Source organism: Tinamus guttatus, unplaced genomic scaffold, assembly GCF_059628265.1.
Source record: "Tinamus guttatus ecotype Peru unplaced genomic scaffold, ASM5962826v1 Tinamus_guttatus_pri_ptg000226l, whole genome shotgun sequence".
Lineage (NCBI taxonomy): Eukaryota > Metazoa > Chordata > Aves > Tinamiformes > Tinamidae > Tinamus > Tinamus guttatus.
In genome coordinates this window covers 663,426-682,274 of record NW_028288760.1, presented here as the reverse complement: position 1 = coordinate 682,274, position 18,849 = coordinate 663,426, and the positions used below count along the sequence as shown (strand labels likewise).

General features: G+C 48.9%; 3 protein-coding genes across 3 annotated transcripts; 2 read left to right on the top strand and 1 right to left on the bottom strand.

Moving 5' to 3' along the window:
- The first annotated feature begins 46 nt into the window (after positions 1-46).
- Positions 47-6,002, top strand: CUNH9orf78 (chromosome unknown C9orf78 homolog). Its single transcript, XM_088525244.1, has 9 exons — positions 47-190; positions 1,604-1,663; positions 1,885-1,936; positions 2,146-2,216; positions 2,488-2,565; positions 3,045-3,242; positions 3,715-3,851; positions 4,614-4,712; positions 5,213-6,002. The coding sequence occupies exons 1-9, from the start codon at positions 105-107 to the stop codon at positions 5,302-5,304; spliced, it is 873 nt and encodes a 290-aa protein (XP_088381370.1). The 5' UTR covers positions 47-104; the 3' UTR covers positions 5,305-6,002.
- A 672-nt stretch (positions 6,003-6,674) lies between these two features.
- On the top strand, positions 6,675-10,786 carry LOC104564548 (torsin-1A). Its single transcript, XM_088525243.1, has 5 exons — positions 6,675-6,879; positions 7,194-7,459; positions 9,136-9,311; positions 9,400-9,527; positions 10,292-10,786. Exons 1-5 carry the CDS (start codon positions 6,675-6,677, stop codon positions 10,540-10,542), a joined length of 1,026 nt encoding a protein of 341 aa, XP_088381369.1. The 3' UTR covers positions 10,543-10,786.
- Positions 10,787-14,931: 4,145 nt separating this feature from the next.
- On the bottom strand, positions 14,932-17,483 carry TOR1B (torsin family 1 member B). The gene is made up of 5 exons (XM_088525241.1): positions 17,277-17,483; positions 16,940-17,205; positions 16,118-16,293; positions 15,676-15,803; positions 14,932-15,300 (listed from the first exon to the last, which is right to left on the bottom strand). Exons 1-5 carry the CDS (start codon positions 17,455-17,457, stop codon positions 15,023-15,025), a joined length of 1,029 nt encoding a protein of 342 aa, XP_088381367.1. The 5' UTR covers positions 17,458-17,483; the 3' UTR covers positions 14,932-15,022.
- Between the last annotated feature and the right edge of the window lie 1,366 nt (positions 17,484-18,849).

Sequence of the window (18,849 nt, the reverse complement as noted above, 5' to 3'; positions counted from 1 at the left end):
AGGGCGGGCGCCGCTGCCCTCAGCGCCCCGGAGCAGGCGGCGGCCGCCGGCTTCGGCGCCGCCCTGTGACGCCATCACGCGGCGCGGGGGGAGAGGCGGCCGCCATGGCGGGCACCAAGTGCTTCCGCCGCCGGCGGGCGGGCTTGGACGACGACGACGACGAGGACGAGCAGGTGGCCGAGGAGGTCAGGTGGGTCGGGACAGCGGGCGGGGAGCGGGGCGGCCTGCGGGCCGCGAGCTGCCCCTGCGGCCCGCCGGGCGCGGAGCCTTGTCCCGGGGGGACTCCTAGCGCCTCGTCGCCTCACGTCATCGTGTCGTCGTGTTGTTGCCCCGTGTCGTCACATCGCAACGTTGCGCCACGTCACGTCGTTGCCTCATGTGGCTGCGTCGTGTCACCGCGTCCTCGCGGCGTCGTGTCGCGTCGCCAGGCTGCGGTGCCGTGTCGCGGCGTCGCGCCGTGTGGCCCTGTCACCACATCGCATCACCGTGTCACCACGTCACGTCACCGCGTCACGCGGTTACCTCACGCCGCCATGTCGCGCCGTCGCGTGCCGTCGTGTCGCAGCGCCCTGCCGCCTCATGGCACGTGGGGCCCTTCTGCCTCCCTCCATGGAGAGGCCGAGCCAAGAGGAAGGAGACGTCTGGCACCAACCCGACCCATGGAGACACCCCGCAAACGCTGCGCCCGGCGCTGCTGCCTCCGCTCTGCAGCTCCCGCTGCCCCTGCCCGCAGCTCGGGCCCTTGTTTCCCTCCACTTGGGCTGGTCTGTATTTGACGCTCAATGATGGCCCGTTTTGTTTTCAGAGCTTTGCTTTCCAAGCAAGATTTTCCCTGCAGTTGTTTTCTCTAAGAAATACTTTATGATGCAAAGTACTCATAATTAAGGGAGATCTAAGTATCTGAAGAAAGTAAAACTGCATGCCAGTCTGTATATGCAGACTTGATGCTCAGTAACACTTCTTTTTTTATGAATCACTATTGTTTTGCTATATTTTCTGATATATTATTCTGGTATATTTTTTCTGATATATTCACCTGAAAGCTGCTGCTAGTTTTGCTCTAAATCAGCTGCTTCAATAGTCCCCCTTCCCCTAAGAAAACACTGTATTATTTTGTTAGCTAATGTGAATTGTTGAAGTGTTAAGTGTCCCACGCTATTGAATGAGATTTTGATTTAGTGACCTTCTTTATTATACTCTAAGGAAAGTACTGGCTGGAAATCTTAACAGACTGAATACAGGAACAGAAATCCTTGGTTCTTTCTTCCCAGAAATTGGCTTCAGATTAAACTCTCGGTGTTTGGATGCTGCTTTCCACAGCTGAGGGAAGATATGTTGACAGGACGTATCCCAGTAGATGCCATATGGTTCTTCTGATTGCTTAAATGAATGGAATTGCTTAAATAAATTCAATTGGTCTAATCTGTCTAATCTGTAGTCTAATCTGTAACCACAAAAGGGGATGATCATATGCAGAGGTTTAGAGCAAAGCATCTCTAGAAGTTCTTATGTTAGCGCAAAAAAAAAAAAGTTGTTTCTTAATTAAATCCAAAGAATAAAGTCCTAAACTGAGTTTTTGTTTGTTTGTTTGTTTTTCCTTCAGATTAAAACTTGAGGAAGCCAAAGAAGTTCAGAGTCTCAGGAAACGACCCAATGGGGTTAGGTAAGGGCTATAGCACCGAGCAGGTGAATTTGTGTTTTGTCTAGTGGTGTAATGCAACAGTAAACTTCTCTATTGTCATCTGCTTTCTTCTGGCAGAAATACCTACATGCCCAATAGCACCAAAAGTGTTTGAGATGGTTAGATTTAGAGAAAAGTAAAGAAACACAGTAATGTTGTTTTCTTCTACTGATTTTTATTTTCCTCTGTATCTGGTTGACTAGTGCTGCAGCTCTGCTTGTGGGGGAGAAGCTGCAAGAAGAAGCAACACTGGTGGTAAGTTTGGTGATTTTTCATCAACCCAGTTTCACTTAGTGTTGTAAAAACATCCATGTGTTCCAGTGGAGCCCTGTGAGAGTCCAGTTGGGGTTAGAAGTAATGTTACATCTTAAAACCTGTATGTTTTCTGTGTTTTTATCCTGATTTATGAAGACTAGCATAAAACTAGAGGAAAGCTTCAAGACTTTTCATTTCGTGTTTTACAGGATGACCCATTTAAGATAAAATCTGGTGGGATGGTGGACATGAAGAAGCTGAAAGAACGGGGCAAGGACAAGTGGGTTTATATGAGCTCTGAAAATCTATTGTAGACTAGTCACTAATCACAGCTATTAGTGAATTAACCAAATGATGTGTTGTTTTGAAGAATAATATTGCTAGATCAATTACATAATTATAATAATAATGTATTATATTGTTCAATTATGTTTATTATATCTTGTTATTAATTATGATATTATTATATTAATATAATGCAACTTGGCTAGTTACCCTAATTGCAACATGTCAAATTTAAAAACAGCTGTAACATTGTGATTTCCATTTAGGATTAATGAAGAGGAAGACCTAAACTTGGGAACTTCCTTCTCAGCAGAAACCAACAGGCGGGATGAAGATGCTGACATGTGAGTTCTGCTGCATTTTGCCTGAGATGTTGAATTCAAGGCTGGATGTCCTCTCACAGTTTTGTTTTATTATTTTGTTGGTTTTTTTTCCTGTCCTGGGTGCTCGGAGTTTCCAAAACAACTTTTCCATTCTTCTAGAAACTTTTGTTTGCTGTTTTGCTTTCTGTCTGACAGACTGGAGAAGGCAGTTTTGTGAACAAAGCTGGGAGGTGCCAACCAGCTGGCTAGTGTGGTGGCATTTCTTAGCAGTGTCAGTCTTCCCTGCTGGTCATGAAGGACCTTGGAGGATCTGATCATTTCTTGGACATGATCTTGGACATGTTTTACTTTTTGCAGTTATATTAGCCGAGTGGTTTTGGAGGGATTGTTCATTCCTCTCTGCTCACCACTGGGATGGTGCTGCAGCTGCACTCAGCGGTGTTGGAACCAAATACACAACATAACTAAATACCACATGTCCCTTGTGTGCTGGTATTCAGGATGAAGTACATTGAGACTGAGCTGAAGAAGAGGAAGGGGATTGTGGAAAACGAGGAACAGAAGGTGAAGCTTAAGAACGCCGAGGACTCTCTGTATGAGCTGCCAGAGAACATCCGCGTCTCCTCTGCCAAGAAGACTGAAGAGATGCTGTCCAACCAGATGCTGAGTGGCATTCCTGAAGTGGATCTGGGAATTGAGTACGTAGTTCACAGATCCCTCAGTTACAGCCTGAATCGCCAGGGAGAATTCTGTGACTAGGAATGGTTGGTTAGCAGGACAGTGGCACGTCTGGACTCGTTCTTGATGAGCACAGTGTCTAGAGCAGGGTGTTCTGCACACTGACCAGGGCTGCTGTGGCGCAGGACCAGAGCTGATCTGTGAAGAGAAGCTCTTGAGTTTTGTGACTGCAGTCTAGCAGCTTTTTGGAGGATAAGTTTATGCCCTGCACTGAAAGAGGATATGAAAAGGTTTGAGCTTTCCTTTTCCCATTGAGACAAAGCACCCGTTTTTGTAGCGCTGCCTCCTCTTTAAAAAAAGTTAAAAAAAATAAAGTGCAATATGAGTGCTATTACTGTACCCCAATCCATTCACTTAGAACAACTTCTGTGCCTGCCTGCCACTCTTTGTAGCCATGAATAAGTAGGTTTTGTTTTGTTTTGCTTTTTTCAGTGCAAAAATAAAAAACATCATCTCAACTGAAGAGGCCAAGGCCAAGCTGCTGGCAGAGCAACAGAACAAGAAGAAAGACAGTGAAACTTCCTTTGTTCCCACAAACATGGCTGTCAACTATGTCCAGCACAACAGATGTAAGTCTCGCAGAGCTCTCTTGACCCGGGTGTGACCTGCTCTTCTGCCGAAGAGAGGCAGCCAGTTGGGATGCAGTCGGATGCAGGAGAAAATAATTAATGTATCAGCACAAACAGCTGTCTGATTCCTTTTTCTGGGATGCCCATCTGGTTTGGCCTTTTTTTTCCCCCATCCGTAAGCAAGAAAGGGAAGGACATAGTACTTATGGCTTAACCTTCTGCTCTTGAGCTCCCTTGACAGTCTCTTGACTATGCCTCATAAATTTTAAGACGTTTTCTTTAAGTTATATCTCAAACATGTGCTGGGAAAGCCTGCCCAGTCTGTGATTATAAATGATGGTTTATGATGGAGAGAAGCCATTCTGTGTGTTGCCAAAGTGGACAGGTGGTCAAGCAAACATAGATCTTACTAGACAGGAGATGGGAATTAATTTCCTGGAGAGCCTCTCATGCTGCAGCCATCTGGAGGAAAGGCAGCCCTCTGATGGGTCTAACCCCGCCTGCAGCGCTGATCTGGACTCAGATTTGTGTTTTCCAAAGGAAATGAGGAGTCTTGCAACTACTACTGATGAACTAGTGCTCCTGAAGTTTGATGGATTCCATCTTGAATGAATTGATTATTCGTAGAAACAAATTACAAGAGTGCTTGTTGTGACGTTGTGTTATTTCTTAGTTGTAACAAATGCTGCAGAGATGCGTACATTTGGATTGCACTACTGGAAAACTGTTAATACTCCATATCTGATGTCTTCCTTTTCTCAGTTTATCATGAGGAGCTAAATGCACCAGTGAGAAGGAATAAAGAAGAGCCAAAGCCCCGTCCACTGAGAGTGGGAGATACAGAGAGGCCAGAACCTGAGCGTAAGTTCCTAATCAGATACATTGTTTAAGTAGAGATACTGAAATTCTTCGGGGATCTTGCACAGAGTAATGATGTAGCTCTTCTTGCCTTCTCTTGAACATGAGTGTGCAGAGACAGCGGGGAGGTAGAGCAGTCTGTATTTGAAGTCCCTTGGGAGGCTCTGGCACTTGATGATGCCCCTACTAGGTCACACACTAAACCATCTGGATAGAAGATGTCTTTAACGATATCCAAGGCTGCGGTAGCACAAGGTCAGGATTGAAACATTGACAAATTTGATTGCTAGGGGTGTGAGGAGAGGGATGGAGTAGCTAGAGGCGCTGGGTTAAGGAGCATTGACTTAAGGAAATGATCAAATTTCACACAGCGAAGGGCTGTCAATAGTGGGTGACTTTAGGGGAATTCACAGAAAAGGTGGTAGTGTTAAGGGAACATCTCTTCCTTTCTGTTACACATGTGAAAGGACAGGAAATAATATTTCCTTGTATTTCTTTTGAAGGATCTCCTCCAAATCGCAAACGGCCACCCAATGAAAAAGCAACAGATGATTATCACTATGAGAAGTTCAAGAAGATGAATAGGCGATACTGATGAGGAGAGTGTCTGAAGCCTTTGCAGGAGCTCTTATTTTCTGTCAGCACTGGATCTTGTGTCAATGACTTGTGGAGGGAGTGAGAATCACTACCCTCACATGCTGATGTTAACCGCAAGGTTTTTCTTGTTATGATCCTGTAGTGAATCACTTTGCAGGTGATGGTTAACTCTTCAGTCAGTAAAATATTTTGTATAACTTTTTTTCAATTATAATACTTCTTTTGCGCAAATATGAGCTGGGCACTTTTTAGTGGTAAATCAAGCTTGTTTACAGATTCTTACATGTTCTTAAAAAATACAAAGAAAAGTATCCTTTTAAAGGCAGTTGGCTTGTAAATATTAAGAGAAGTATTAAGGCCATCTTGCTAGAATTATCTTTCTAAGAGATTTCCTTGTTCCCAGGGACTTTTGCTGTGCAGAGCAGTGTTAAGATGCTGCTGCTGCATGTTCAGTGCTGCTGGGGCTGACAGTGCACACTCAGCAAGGGAGGCTTATTGCTTTTTTTTTTTTTTTTTTTTTTTTTAAGGTGCACAGTGTTGTTTTGTATCTTTTTCTCCCTGTATAGTTATTTCTATAGCAGTTCATTGCTGTTTATGTAGTTGTAAAGACTGAGAAAGCTGGACCAGGTTGTAACTGTGTGAAGGGGAGGAAAACGTCATTCCCAGGCGTTTCCAGCTGTGGCAGTAGGAGAAGCCTTAGGGCTGTGCCAGCCATGTGTTCCTAGGAGGTAACCTGAGGGAAGATCGTGAAATTAAAATAATAAAAGTGTTTTTTCAATTATCCTAAGTGGCAGTTTTGCTTTCAGGGAAGCCTGTGGAGAGTTGGTCAGTGCTTGTGGTGGCAGTGAAGGTGTCAGTATCCGTTCATGGAAGGGTCTATCCGGGCAGGGGAGGGGGATACACCTGAATTTCTCATTCAATAAAAAAGGGTAAATCCGGCCCCTTTCTGCCTGCGGGTCGAGCCTGGGCCGATCAGGACCGCGCCGCCAATATGGCCGCCGCCACAGGGGCCGCGCGCCGCCAACATGGCCGCCGCCACAGGGGCCGCGCGCCGCCAACATGGCCGCCGCCACAGGGGCCGCGCGCCGCCAACATGGCCGCCGCCACAGGGGCCGCGCGCCGCCAACATGGCCGCCGCCACAGGGGCCCCCGTCGCCAACATGGCCGCCGCCACAGGGGCCCCCGTCGCCAACATGGCCGCCGCCACAGGGGCCGCCCGCCGCCAACATGGCCGCCGCCACAGGGGCCCCCGTCGCCAATATGGCCGCCTCCACAGGCACCGCCCGCCCTCGGCGCCGCCTCCGCCCGCCCCTCGCCCGGCGGCGGCGGAAGCGGCGCTGGGCGGCGGCGGCGGAGCCGGGCGGGGCGATGCGGCTGCGGCGGGACGCGCTGGCGGCGGCGCTGGCGCTGCTGCCGCTGCTGGGCCCGGCGCGCGCCGTGGAGCCCATCAGCCTGGGCCTGGCCCTCGCCGGCGCCGCCGCCTCCGCGCTCACCGGCATCATCTCCTACCCGAGCCTCTACTGCTACTTCCGCGAGTGCTGCCTGCAGCACCACGACCGCCGCGCCGCCGCCGGTGCGTCCCGCCGCGGGGACGGGCACCGGGCACGGGGGCCGCGGCGGGGCCGCCCCGCGCTGTCACCGCGCAGCGGGAGCCCCCGAGCGGCCGGGCCGCCTCCTCGGAGCGGGGCCGGGACGAGGAGGCCGCCCGGGGCCTGGTGCTCCGGGCCGGGCTCCGCTGGCACCGGCGCTGCAGCCTGGGCAGCCCTTTGCCCCCGCGCTCGGCGTGGCCCGGGTTCACGCGTGCGCCCTGGAGCGTGTTGGAAACGAGCGGCACTTGAGCTCGTCTCTTATTTTTCCTTTTCACGGTGTTTTCTGTGCCCCACGCAGGCCTGCAGGACAGCCTGGACAAGAAGCTCTTCGGACAGCACCTCGTGAGCAAGGTGATCGTGAAGGCCGTCAAGGGCTTCTTGAATAACACGAATCCCAAAAAGCCCCTGGCCCTCTCCTTGCACGGCTGGACAGGAACAGGCAAAAACTTTGTCAGCAAGATCATTGCTGAAAGCATTTATAAAAGAGGCCTCAAGAGTAAATACGTGCACCAGTTTGTGGCCACGTTGCATTTTCCTCATGCAGACAACATCAACCTGTACAAGGTAGGAGCGCATCCTGCAACGGGACCCAGTTCTGTGGCAGTATCTGTGGTGGTGACTTATAAATTTACAGCTCGGTGCTAGAAGCTGTTTTGCCCTCTGAAATGAAGCCTATGCCAGCTCTATAATCCCTCTGCTTGGAGTTGGATAAATTCGGACATGCACCAGGACTGATTTCCCGGGAATGTAAAGCCCTTTTCTACGTATGTTTTGAGCATCTCGCTGTCATGGTTAGCTTTCTTGCTGCATGCTTTGTCTAGAGATGTCACTCTGGAGTAGCAGCGAAGGGTGTTCGGTAGGATGCGGTGGGTGAGTGATAAGCTGCTGGGCACCACAAAAATAATAATCAGTGGCTCTGGAGAGCCAGCTGAGAGCTGTCATGTGTGTCAGGTACCTCAAATAGACATCCGAGAAATAGGAGCGCTTTTCTCCTTCATCACTCGCTGGGTGCATTATTTAATTCTTCTACGTATCTGTTTCCCAGCTGTGAAATATGATTAGAAAAGCCTTGTCTTCAGAGAGGTACGGGTAAAAGCGGCTGGGGTGGTTCTGCCAGTCTGCGGGATGTGTCAGCGCTGCAGCGGGTGGGCGTCCCGTGGGGCAGGACACTTCACACCAGCCTCTGCTCTGCTCCTGACTGCTTCCAGGACGGCTGGTAGCAGAGTCTGAGTCGCCCTCTATTCCGTGTTGTCTTCAATCCCCATATGTTGAAAATGGGAACAGGAGAGCCTCAAAGCTGTTTCCTGCACAGGGGAAATCCATTTCCTCTTTTACAGCCTCCTGCTGCCCTTCTTGCAGCTGAGCTGCTGCGAGATGAAATGGATCCTTTTCTGCCTTTGATATGAAGTGAATTCTTTGCTTGGGGAAACGGCAGCCCAAGGCAGTAGGAGGAACTGTCACTTCTTATCTGCAGGGCAGCCAACGTCATCTTCCTGTGCTGCCTCGGTGTGGTTGGGGGACTGATTACACAGGGAATCAGAAAGTGATGAATCATTGAAAACGGGCCAAATATTTAATGCTCGTTCATCTGCCAAACAGATCAACCTCTTCCCGCCTTTTTCTTCCTGTACCTGTTTCATTATTGATCTTAAATTTAACACTTAAGTGAGAGAATCTGAAAGGCTAATGCTTCGTTATTGTTTAAAGAACAACATTGTGCTTTAAGAAGGATTTGCAATCATCTTCACTTCTGGATAACTAAAAATCAGTCCCAAGAGATTAATTCTGTTTGTATGTACGTGACTCACTCTATAAATGCAGTTTCTCACTAGTGTTCTTTGGGTAACAAGTTTATATAATTTGTCGTTTGGACACCTAAAACCTTTAGATCAAAGTGCTGCCCAAAGCAGGCAAGCTGCTTTAGAGGGCTTAGCTTAGCGTTGCTGTTCCTTGGTGGCACCGTCCCTTGTCCCGTTGTGGAGTCTTTCCTTCTTGCCGTGTTTACGGGAATATCTTTTCACTGAGGAGATTCATGCTTCCTGAATCCTGTTTCTTGATGTTTGTGGTTTGAATCTTAACTTTGCAGAACCAGAATGACATTTTATTGTAGTTATATATACAGTTTTGTGACACTTTTGGCTTCTTAACTAAACAGTACAAAAGTCAATAAATACAAGACTTATTTTCGATCTTTTCAAATGAACTTTATCAATAACATTTTTTTTTTTTATGCCTCCCAGGACCAGCTGCAGTCGTGGATTCGGGGAAACGTGACCCTCTGTCCCAGATCACTCTTCATATTTGATGAAATGGATAAAATGCACGCGGGACTTATTGACTCCATCAAACCTTTTTTGGACTACTACGAGCTGCTAAACGGAGTGTCGTACCGCAAAGCCATGTTCATATTCCTCAGGTAAGAAGGGGCCTCTCGGGGTTGCAGTTCAGTGCAATCAGGGCCCAAAACTTCCCCCAGCAACAATCTTTGTTTTCTCTTTACTTAGCAATGCAGGAGCTGAAAAAATAACAGAAGTGGCACTAGATTTTTGGAGAAAAGGAAAAATGAGGGAAGATATACAGCTCACAGACATACAAAACGCGCTATCTGTGTCTGTCTTCAATAACAAGAATAGTGAGTACAACTTTGATTATTTTTGAGGTTGTAAATCCCTGTGTGGAGTGACAGCTCCCCAGCTATTTCCAGTACTGCACAAGGGTAATGTGTGTAATTGCTGCTTTTTGAGTGCTGCTTCTGTGCTTTCAGGAGCCGCTGCATCTAGTCCAAAGACTGGGTTTTATGTTAGCTGATAGCCATAGAGTATTTAATTATGGAGAAGAGGGCTCCTTGATGCCAGCCCAGCTGCATAACTTACCTTGCTGGGGCTGGAGAAAGCTTTCAGGCAGCTCCCAGGAGCTGGGTTTGCTGACCCTGCTGTGGGGAGTCCAGTGCTTCCTGGGTTTTTTTGCATGGGATTCCAGTGAAAAAGGATTTTACGATAATGATGCTTTAATATCAGCAGGAGATGCAAACCTGCTTAATTTATTGAAAAGACTGCATGCCAGCTCCAAAAAAGGAGCAAGGCCAAGCTCGTGTGGGGGAGACTGAAAATCTGGGCTTCCATAGGGGAGAGAAGTGAAAGTAGAGACCAGCAGCTGCAAGCAATGGACTTATGCAACAGAGCTCCAAAAAATCACGTCTGGGAGTCTACCCTGGACCTTATGCACAAAGAACTATGAAAACGGGCTTGTATTTGAGTTTTCTTGCCTGTCTCAGGGCTCTAATTTACAAGTGAACTCTTACTATGGTTAGTAGGAGGATGTGATACTGCTCCCTTTTAGCCCAAAGAACTGTTTAACTAGAGAACTAACAACCCTCCCATCCCTCTCTCTTTGCAGGTGGTTTTTGGCACAGCACCTTGATTGACAGAAACCTCATCGACTACTTTGTTCCCTTCCTGCCTCTGGAATACAAACATGTGAAAATGTGTGTCAGGGTTGAGGTGGAATCACGTGGCTACGCTGTGGACGAAGACATTTTGAGCAGAATAGCCGATGAGATGACCTACTTCCCCAGAGAAGAGAGAATTTATTCAGACAAAGGGTGTAAAACTGTGTATGCCAAACTGGATTATTACTATGACTTCTGATACTTTATTGCTGCAATCTTCAAAGAAGGAAATTAACTTAATCACAAAGTGGAGAAACCGGGACATTTCATTTTTAAGCACTTTTTTTTAAAAAAAAAAACATTATTTTTAACTGGTGTGTAAATAAGTGATAGTGCATCTGCATTTTTATTTTGTCAGTAGTCACGGCTCCCTTTGGTCTTGTGCTGTCAAGGTAAGAAAAACTTTTATGAAGGTGAAGACTTTTTCTCTATCTGTGCCCAAACTTGCCTCATCTTGTGTGTTGATTGCCAGAACTGTTGGCAGATCATTTGCACATACAGTAGGACTGAGATTATGACCTAATTTTAATTGGGTTTTGGTTTGATTTGTGGGATCTGTAGACAATATTTAAGCAACTTAATCAGAGTCGCTGTGTTTTGGAAGGGCTTTGCTGGGCTTGTGTGGGAATATTCTGATAACCACGTTTCAGAGGTGGGGTGTGTGTATTTTCTCCTTGAACAGCTTCGCTGCTCAAAAGGGAGGGCTTTAATAAGACAAAATAGTAAGAGGAAGCAAGTCAAAGTCCGTGACTAGCACTTTGAGTTGGTTGCTATTTTGGTTATTATGTTATGGGTGAAATTGCCCTCCGTGTGCTCCCCTAGGAATGATTTTCTCAGGTAGGAAGGAAAAAAAGTGTCCTGACTGCTCAGCCGGTTTCATGGAATGGCTGTAACGTGATGGGAGACGCGTGCGCGGTGAACCTCACACCAGGGAATGGAGAAGAGCTTTCTCCTCCAAAAGTGCAACTAACAGGTTAGCTTGCAGGGTGGCCCCTTTATCCCGTCCTGGCGCCGCTGGGTGCCTTTGAGACAGGCACGAAGACAGGTCCAAGGGCACTTGGAAAAATTGTGAAATGTGTCAAATAACTTATCACAGTCTGTCAGACTTGTTTCTAAATGCGAGCACTGCTGAGACTTTTTTTCATTCCAGTTTCTATTCAAAATAAACATTTCTCACTAGAAGTGTTTCTTAACTACCTTTCTCTGTTTATGTGCCTTGAGTGTTGTGCAAAATTCACTTTAAAATCTTGCCCCTTGTTGCGGACAAGCAGACCACCTTTCTGGCTGAAGCTTTCAGCTGTGCTTGAGTGCAGATCTCTCCCTTTTTGGATGCAAAGGGGGTAGATACGGGGAGATGTCTGTGTTATGGGGTGAAAGGGAGAACGTGGAGTTTGTAGTGCAAGCTGCACTTCTTGGGCATTGCTACTACTACATCCGTGTGCTTTTTGCAAAGTAGTCTGAGATACGCTCGTCTGAGCAGTGTCATAAAAATGAATTTGCCTTCTCAAGAGTAGATAAAACCCTGCTTGTTGTTGCTTCCTTCCACTGTGAAACCACTGTCCAAATACCTGGAAATACTGCAGTCTGCATGCAAGCTGCTCTCCGTTCTGGTAGCAGGATCTTGAATTATTCTCTGCAGGAGCAAAGCAGGCCAGTACCATGGGCAAGTGTCCCGTTCTGCTCCGAAGTGTCTAACGTGCCAATTAACTTATCACTCCTCGTATTTGTCAGCAAAGGGGTGCTTTGAACAGGTTGTTTGATGGTTTCTTTGACATGCTGATTGTAGTGAATGACTTGCTCTAACTGGTGATGGAAAAATGCAGACGTGAAAGCAATAAACTTTTACTGCTGCCTGGTAATTTGTCACCAAAGGGCAGCTCGGCAGGGCAGGACTGTGGCTCTGCCAGCGTTAGATACACTCTTAGTTCTGCCTTTAGCTGCCACTGCAGTGTAATTACTAGATAATACTAGAGAGTGTTGTCCAGGGGCTGTAGGAGTGAAGGTCACAGACTACAGACTGAAGGCCTCCTCTCTGCTGAGTATTTCTGTTCCTGAAAAGAGCAGAGCTGGCTAGGAGAATTTCCACCAGCTGGGTGAAAGGAAGAGGTTTGCTGAAAATCACTCCAATGTTTCGTTCTCCTCTTTAGACTGTGTGATTTCCAAACAGATCCTGTCTCCTTGCCGTGACGGGGTAACTAGGGCTGTTACTCTTTAACATTTTATTTGAATTTGGAGCACACTGCTCCAGGGAAAATGTTGAAGAGGGGAAAAGGTCCAAGCTCTGGAAGACCAGGTCAGTGGCTGGGTGAGAGTAGCGGAGCTGTTACCGAGCCTGGATTTTGTGTGTTTTTGCCAAAGTCCACTGCAAGCAATGACTGCTTTAATTAAAAAGTCCCCTACAAGCAAGTGCTGGGGTGCAGGCCCAGAGTCCTGGTGCAAAAAGCCCTTCTGGTTCTGAAACACCCCCCTTAAGGAATTTCTTTGTGCTTGGTCTGCAGCAGCAGGAGCTGTAACCTGACTTGAGCTGGGCTGTGAGTTACACCCTGGGTCATTTTCAATACTAGGGAGGCTGTAGGTGCTCCAGCCCTTGGGGATAGGGTGGAATTCCCCAGTAGATACAAGGAAAGGAGCAGACTTGAATGTTAACTTTCTTCTCTAAGCAGAGAAATGGTTAAACAAGCCCTGTGAGGCTTATTGGGCTGGCAGCAGCTGGCACAGGGCTCGTAACAAAGCAGAACACCCAGTGATAAAGGCTTCTTCCTAGGTGCTTATTTACTTAACTGCTGAAATTATTGCAGTCTTGGGTGACTTGGCAGCTTTTAGTCTGCTTGCCTATCTATTCTTCTGAGCAAGTTTTTTTAAAATAAAGGAAGCTTAACAGAAAGCTGCCAGCTAGCTGCCTGGAAATTGCACAAAGTTCTGTTTAGCTGTCAATGACTCGAGCAAGAGAGAAGAGTGCCAAGGTTTATTCCAACTGCAATACAGTAGTAATATTTAGTGTTTTTAGATTGCACAAATATTTTGCATTTAGAGTAACTGAAACTAGTTGCAGTATTTACACCCCTAAGCCCTTACTAGGCAAAACACTACACAGCAAAAGCAGCAGTCCAACAGCCCAAGGTTAGGAGCCAGTTAGCTCAGGAGGTTGCCTCACTCTGAAGAGTTTGCCAATATCTGACAAACTCCACAGGAGGCTGTAAAAGGAAGCTGACACTTGACTTCAAGGCTAACCTAAGCGTTAAGCTCTCAGCTGCAGTTTGCATTAAGGTAGTAGAGCTCCCACCACTAAGTTCAGCATTTCCTTAAAGCTGGAGTTGAAGTATGAGTTGATGCTGCAGCACACGAGTCCCCTCCCTTAGATCCGTTTAAGACACGTTACCATCCACCTCTATGAGAGAGGCACTTTATCTTGCACTAAGCTATTTGATCAAAAAAAATATGGATGATAAAGGAGTTAAAGGTTGCCACATCCTAAGTGGGTACCTTGCAAAGGGGTGGAGTTTATTTTTTCCCTAGCTTCCTAAAGTTCCAAATTCTGGTGTCATTTTAGCCCTTGGGCAATCTGTGTTACTTGCCTTGCCACACTGCTCTCCTTTTACTTTAAAAGCTACTTTAAAAATCCCTATTCCGTGAGGTATGGGAGTGTTGTGATCCAGATTCCCATACTCCTCTATGATAGTTTAGGAGGGGCTCTGCATTTCTATTGCTTACACTTCAGTAAAAAAAAAAAAAAAATCTATAAAAAAAAAGTGACTCTGCAATGCAAGTGTCCTCCAGCAAGGCAAGAGCAGGATTCCCCTTCCTGGCCTGTTGGGTGCAGCTGGGATGGACTGTTAAAGATCAGGGATTTCCTGCCAAAGAGGAGACTGGCCTAGTGTGTTTTAACAGTCCAATCCCTTGGGCACCCTTGAGTTACCCCACAAATGCACTTGGCCCCCTTAGGTAGAAAAATATACAAAGATCACAAATTCTTGTATTCCAAAAGGAGCAGGGGGCAAACAGGAACATTCTCCCCTTTTCTGCAGTTCAGTAACAGACATCCCTGAGCTCATGGTGGCTTCCTGCAGCGCTGAGGACAGGACGTGATGCCAGTCAGAACACCCCCTGTCATTCTGGCCCTGAATAGGGATGAGCCTGGATGAGCCACAATCGCATCTAACTGTTCTAAAGAGGCAGGAATCTTTTCAGATGCCAACTTCTTACTGGTGATACATAAGGGATTTACCCTTGCAGATGCTATTGCAGGTCTAAAACCATCCCACCACCTTTGAATTCACCGGCCCATGAATGAAACCCTCCCTGTACAAGGAAGGGAGTATATTGCTGCCTGGAAGAATTCCTTTGTTTTGCTCCTTTGCTCCAGGACTTTCTGTGGAAGGGAAATGAAGGATTTAATAATCCCAGCACTTAGGAGGATAAAGAGGAGAGGTTGTATCCCGTACTATATACTCTGCTCAGAAACTCTGTGAGGGAAAGGAGGGGGGAAAGGCAACATTCGGATACCTGCCAGTTTAGAGATGAGCAGGGGGCTTTCAAGTTGAAAATAAAATAAAATAAAATAAAGGGCCCACCTGGCTCCTTGGGGATTTTCATCATACTCCTTGCAGCAGTAAAAAGCCTAAATGCAAATGTACACATTTCAAAAAGTCCTGAAAATGCTTTGGAGAGGTGAGGGCCGATCAGCTCTCAGCCTTTGCATCGCTCATCACAGCGTCCCAGTGAAAATTCAGCTTGGCCTGCACAGTCTTGCAGCCTTTATCAGAGTAGATTTTCTCCTCTTTCGGGAAGAAAGTCATCTCCTCTATGACCTCTTCAACCACCTTCTCGTTGACAGGATGGCCCCGGGACAGCATTTCAGCCCTGATGCACATCTTGACGTGCTTGTGCTCCAGGGGCAGGAAGGGAACAAAGTAGTCAATGAGGTTCCTGTCAATGAGGCTGCTGTGCCACAGACCACCTGGAAGGGAGAGAAAGAAAAACAATATATTATCTATAGGAAGGAGCTTCTCTAGGATCAGGCCCACATAAGGTAGGATCTGCAGGACACGGAATCCCTGGAGTGGGTTATCCCAGTCACTCCCCAAGGAAGCAAGGAGTGCCAGTCAGCTGGATGGGTTAGTGGCCACCGTTACCCTTCAGGCGTCTGCACCAAGAACGTTCCTGTGGGGACGTGGCCCTGGAGCAAAGGGACTGAGGAGAAGGGCACAGTTCTACCAAGGTGGGGACACAGGAAGCAGAGCAAACACAAGGCAGCTTGAGATACAGATTGCAAAGATGAAGCCTGCATTTAGGAGGTCGAGGATTTTGACATTTTCAGGGAAAATTGACTTACTATTCTTGTTATTGAAGACTCCTACGGAAAGCACTTGCTCCAGGTCTTTCAGCTGAATCTCCTCCCTCTGCCTCCCACTCCTCCAGAAGTCAAGAGCCACTTTATTAATTAAATTTGCACCTGCATTGCTTTTGTGAAAGAAAGTAAGTTACAACAGGGAACAGAGACCGAGCAGGAGTTTCTTTTTAACTGGCCACCTACATCCTTCATCTACATGAAGTCAGGTCACCAAAACAGAAACCCTTAACCCAAAGCTTATGGCAAGTCTCCAGTTCTTGTGAATTGCCATCAGTGCAACCATCCCAGGGAACTTTCCAAAAACCTGAACTCTCACAGGAGCTGCACTCCAGACCCATCTCAGGCCCTACAGTAGCATCCTTGTCATCATTTACACACAGATTTATTTCAGTATCTTGAAACAGTTGGAAAAGGTGCTACAGACCTGAGGAAGATGAAGATAGCTTTGCTGTAAGACACCCCATTAACCTGCTCGTAATAATCTAAAAATGGCTTGATGGCATCAATGAGGCCTGGGTGCAATTTGTCCATCTCATCAAAAATGAACACAGAGTGGGGACAGGCACTGACATTGCCCTGGATCCATTTCTGCAGTTGCTCCTTGGGGAAAAAAAGAAAAAAAAAAAAAAGAGGTCAAGAACCACAAGAAACAGAGTTTTTCAGTGTATTTACTGCAGGAGGTTTGTGCTTAACAGACCCTAGGGATTCATTTGAGACTGATGTCACACACTCCCAGGTTGTATTTTTTCCCCCCCACAGGTCCCTTTACCTCATGGCACAGAGTTTACCCATAAATTCTCTTCCTTGCTCACAAATCTTGCCCACTCTTTCTCCTTGGGGAATGGATAAGGCATGAAAATTGATGGAGACAGAAGTCTTGGAGACGAGAAAGACTTTTTTTTTTAAGACAATGTTTCTTCCTTCATACAAAATGCCAACTTACCAAGACGCGAGACACCACAACGCGGAGATCAGAGGTGTTTCTGGGAGCAGAGCAGCGGTTTTGCTCCTGCTGCTTTGCCTGCGGCGGGGTTTCTTCTTGCACCAGCAAAGCAGGGAAACCCACTCTCGCTTTTGATTCCCCAGCGTCTCGGGGCTCTTTCGCTTTCCCAAGGCGGGAGGAACCACCTCAGCCTCCACCTCGGCTTTGCAAACGTGCATATTTTGGAAGCGGGGCCAGAAGCTGAGGTACCCGGGGATGGTTCCCCCCCCCAAAAACAGCGTGTCCCCCGCCGCCCCGTTTTACCTGGTAGAGCTTGACGAGGTGCTGGTGGGGGAAGTGCAGCGTGGCCAGGAAGAGGTGCACGAACTTGCTGCGCAGCCCGGCGCGGTGCAGGTGCTCGGCCACGATCTGGCTCAGGAGGTTCTTGCCCGTGCCGCCCCAGCCGTGCAGCGAGAGCACGAGCGGCTTCCGCGGGCTGCGCGCTCGGCCCGCGCCCGCCACGGCGCGGAGCACCACGTCGCGGGCCAGGTGCTGCCCGAAGAGCCGCGCGTCCAGCTGCGCCCGCAGCGCTGCGGGCAGAGGCGCGGGCTGAGCGCGCCGTGCGCCGCCGCGGCCCGCCCGCCCGCGCCGCCGCCCTTACCGGTGGCGTTGAGGCGGTGCCCGCCGCCCGGGCAGCACTCCACGTAGCTGCAGTAGAAGCTGGGGTAGGAGAGGTAGCCGGTGAGCGCCGAGGCGGCGCCGATGGCGATGCCCACGCTGAGCGGCTCCAGCGCCGCCAGCCCCGGCAGCAGCAGCCACAGCAGCGCCGGCGCCCGCGGCATGGCGGCTCCCGCGGCGGCGCCCCCCCGCCCCGCCGCCATCTTGGGGCGGGCGTCCCCGCGCGCTGCCCCCGCCCCCGCGCGCGCGCCGCCGCCGCCATCTTGGAATGGGGCAAAGGGGTTGGCGCGGGCTTCGCTTGCCGGGGATGACGCAAATAGGAGGGGGATGACGTCACGGGCTCGCTATGAGCGCGGCTGGCTGCCCCAGCGCGGTCGGGGGGGGCCGCTGCACGCAGGGGAAGGAGGCAGCCATGCCGCAGTGTCCCTGTGTCCCCCAGAGCCCTGTCCTCGTCCTTGCTCTGTGTCCTCCACCCCTCAGAGTGCAGCGGGCCCCGGCTGTGGCACCTTCATGCAGGCACTCGGTGTCCCCTCCACCCCAGCAGGTCGTTCCTCTGCTCACGCCTTTCCTTACCCCAGCACAAGACCATCGTGAACCTGCTATTTTGACCAGTGCAGCTGGGAGTGACACACGAGCACAGAGGGGCCATCGGGGACAGGGACTGTCACCGGGAGCACATCAGACACCGAGCACACCGCGCTAGGGCTGAGCGCCGCAGCCTCCATGAGAAATGTCGCCCCAGGAAGAGCCTGCTGGATGCTGTATGGTAAACACTGTCCCTGGGCAGCGCGGCCGGTCACATCCCCAGTGTGTGTGTCACAGCAGGTGGCTGTAACTGAAGGAGGCTGCCCAACAGTCAAGGTGAGCCAACACTGGTGCCTAGATATAAGGAGAAACAGTGCCAAGGCACAAGGGGTTTCACACACAATCACAGAGTGGTCGAGGCTGGAAGGCACCTCTGGGAATCACCTAGTCCAACCCCCTGCTCCAGCAGGGACACCTGGAGCACAGGGTGGCATCCAGGCGGGTTGGAAGATCTCCAGGGAAGGAGCCTCCACAGCCTCTCACCAACCTGTTCCACTGCTCTGTCACCCTCACAGTTTTCCTCAAATTCAGATGGAGCTTCCTATGCTTTGGGAAAGCATTTTCACCAGCTTTTCCAGTATTATATTTTTGTCATGTATTTGAGCCTAGGGATGGGACTGTAACTGTAATATGAAAATATCAAAAATGCTGTAGATTAACCTCCTGACCGTATTCACTCAAGAATTTCCCCTAGTTTGGATGGGCAGCCAGAGGCATTGCTGCACAGCGCTGCCCGGTGCTCTCCAGGTGGTGGCGGGTAACGAGGTCCATCGAGGTGACACGGACACGGAGCTGGAACCATGACCTCCAACCAAGGCCTGTTGGATGAGTTGGGAAACTCCCGTGTCCTCCTGTGTGCTTCAGTGTCCAGGTGTTTCTGATCTCCTTTGTGATTTGAGATGGATGGGTGAAAATCAGTATAAAACCAAGCAGATTTATGAATAAATCTTACCAATTAGGGCAGTGCTAGG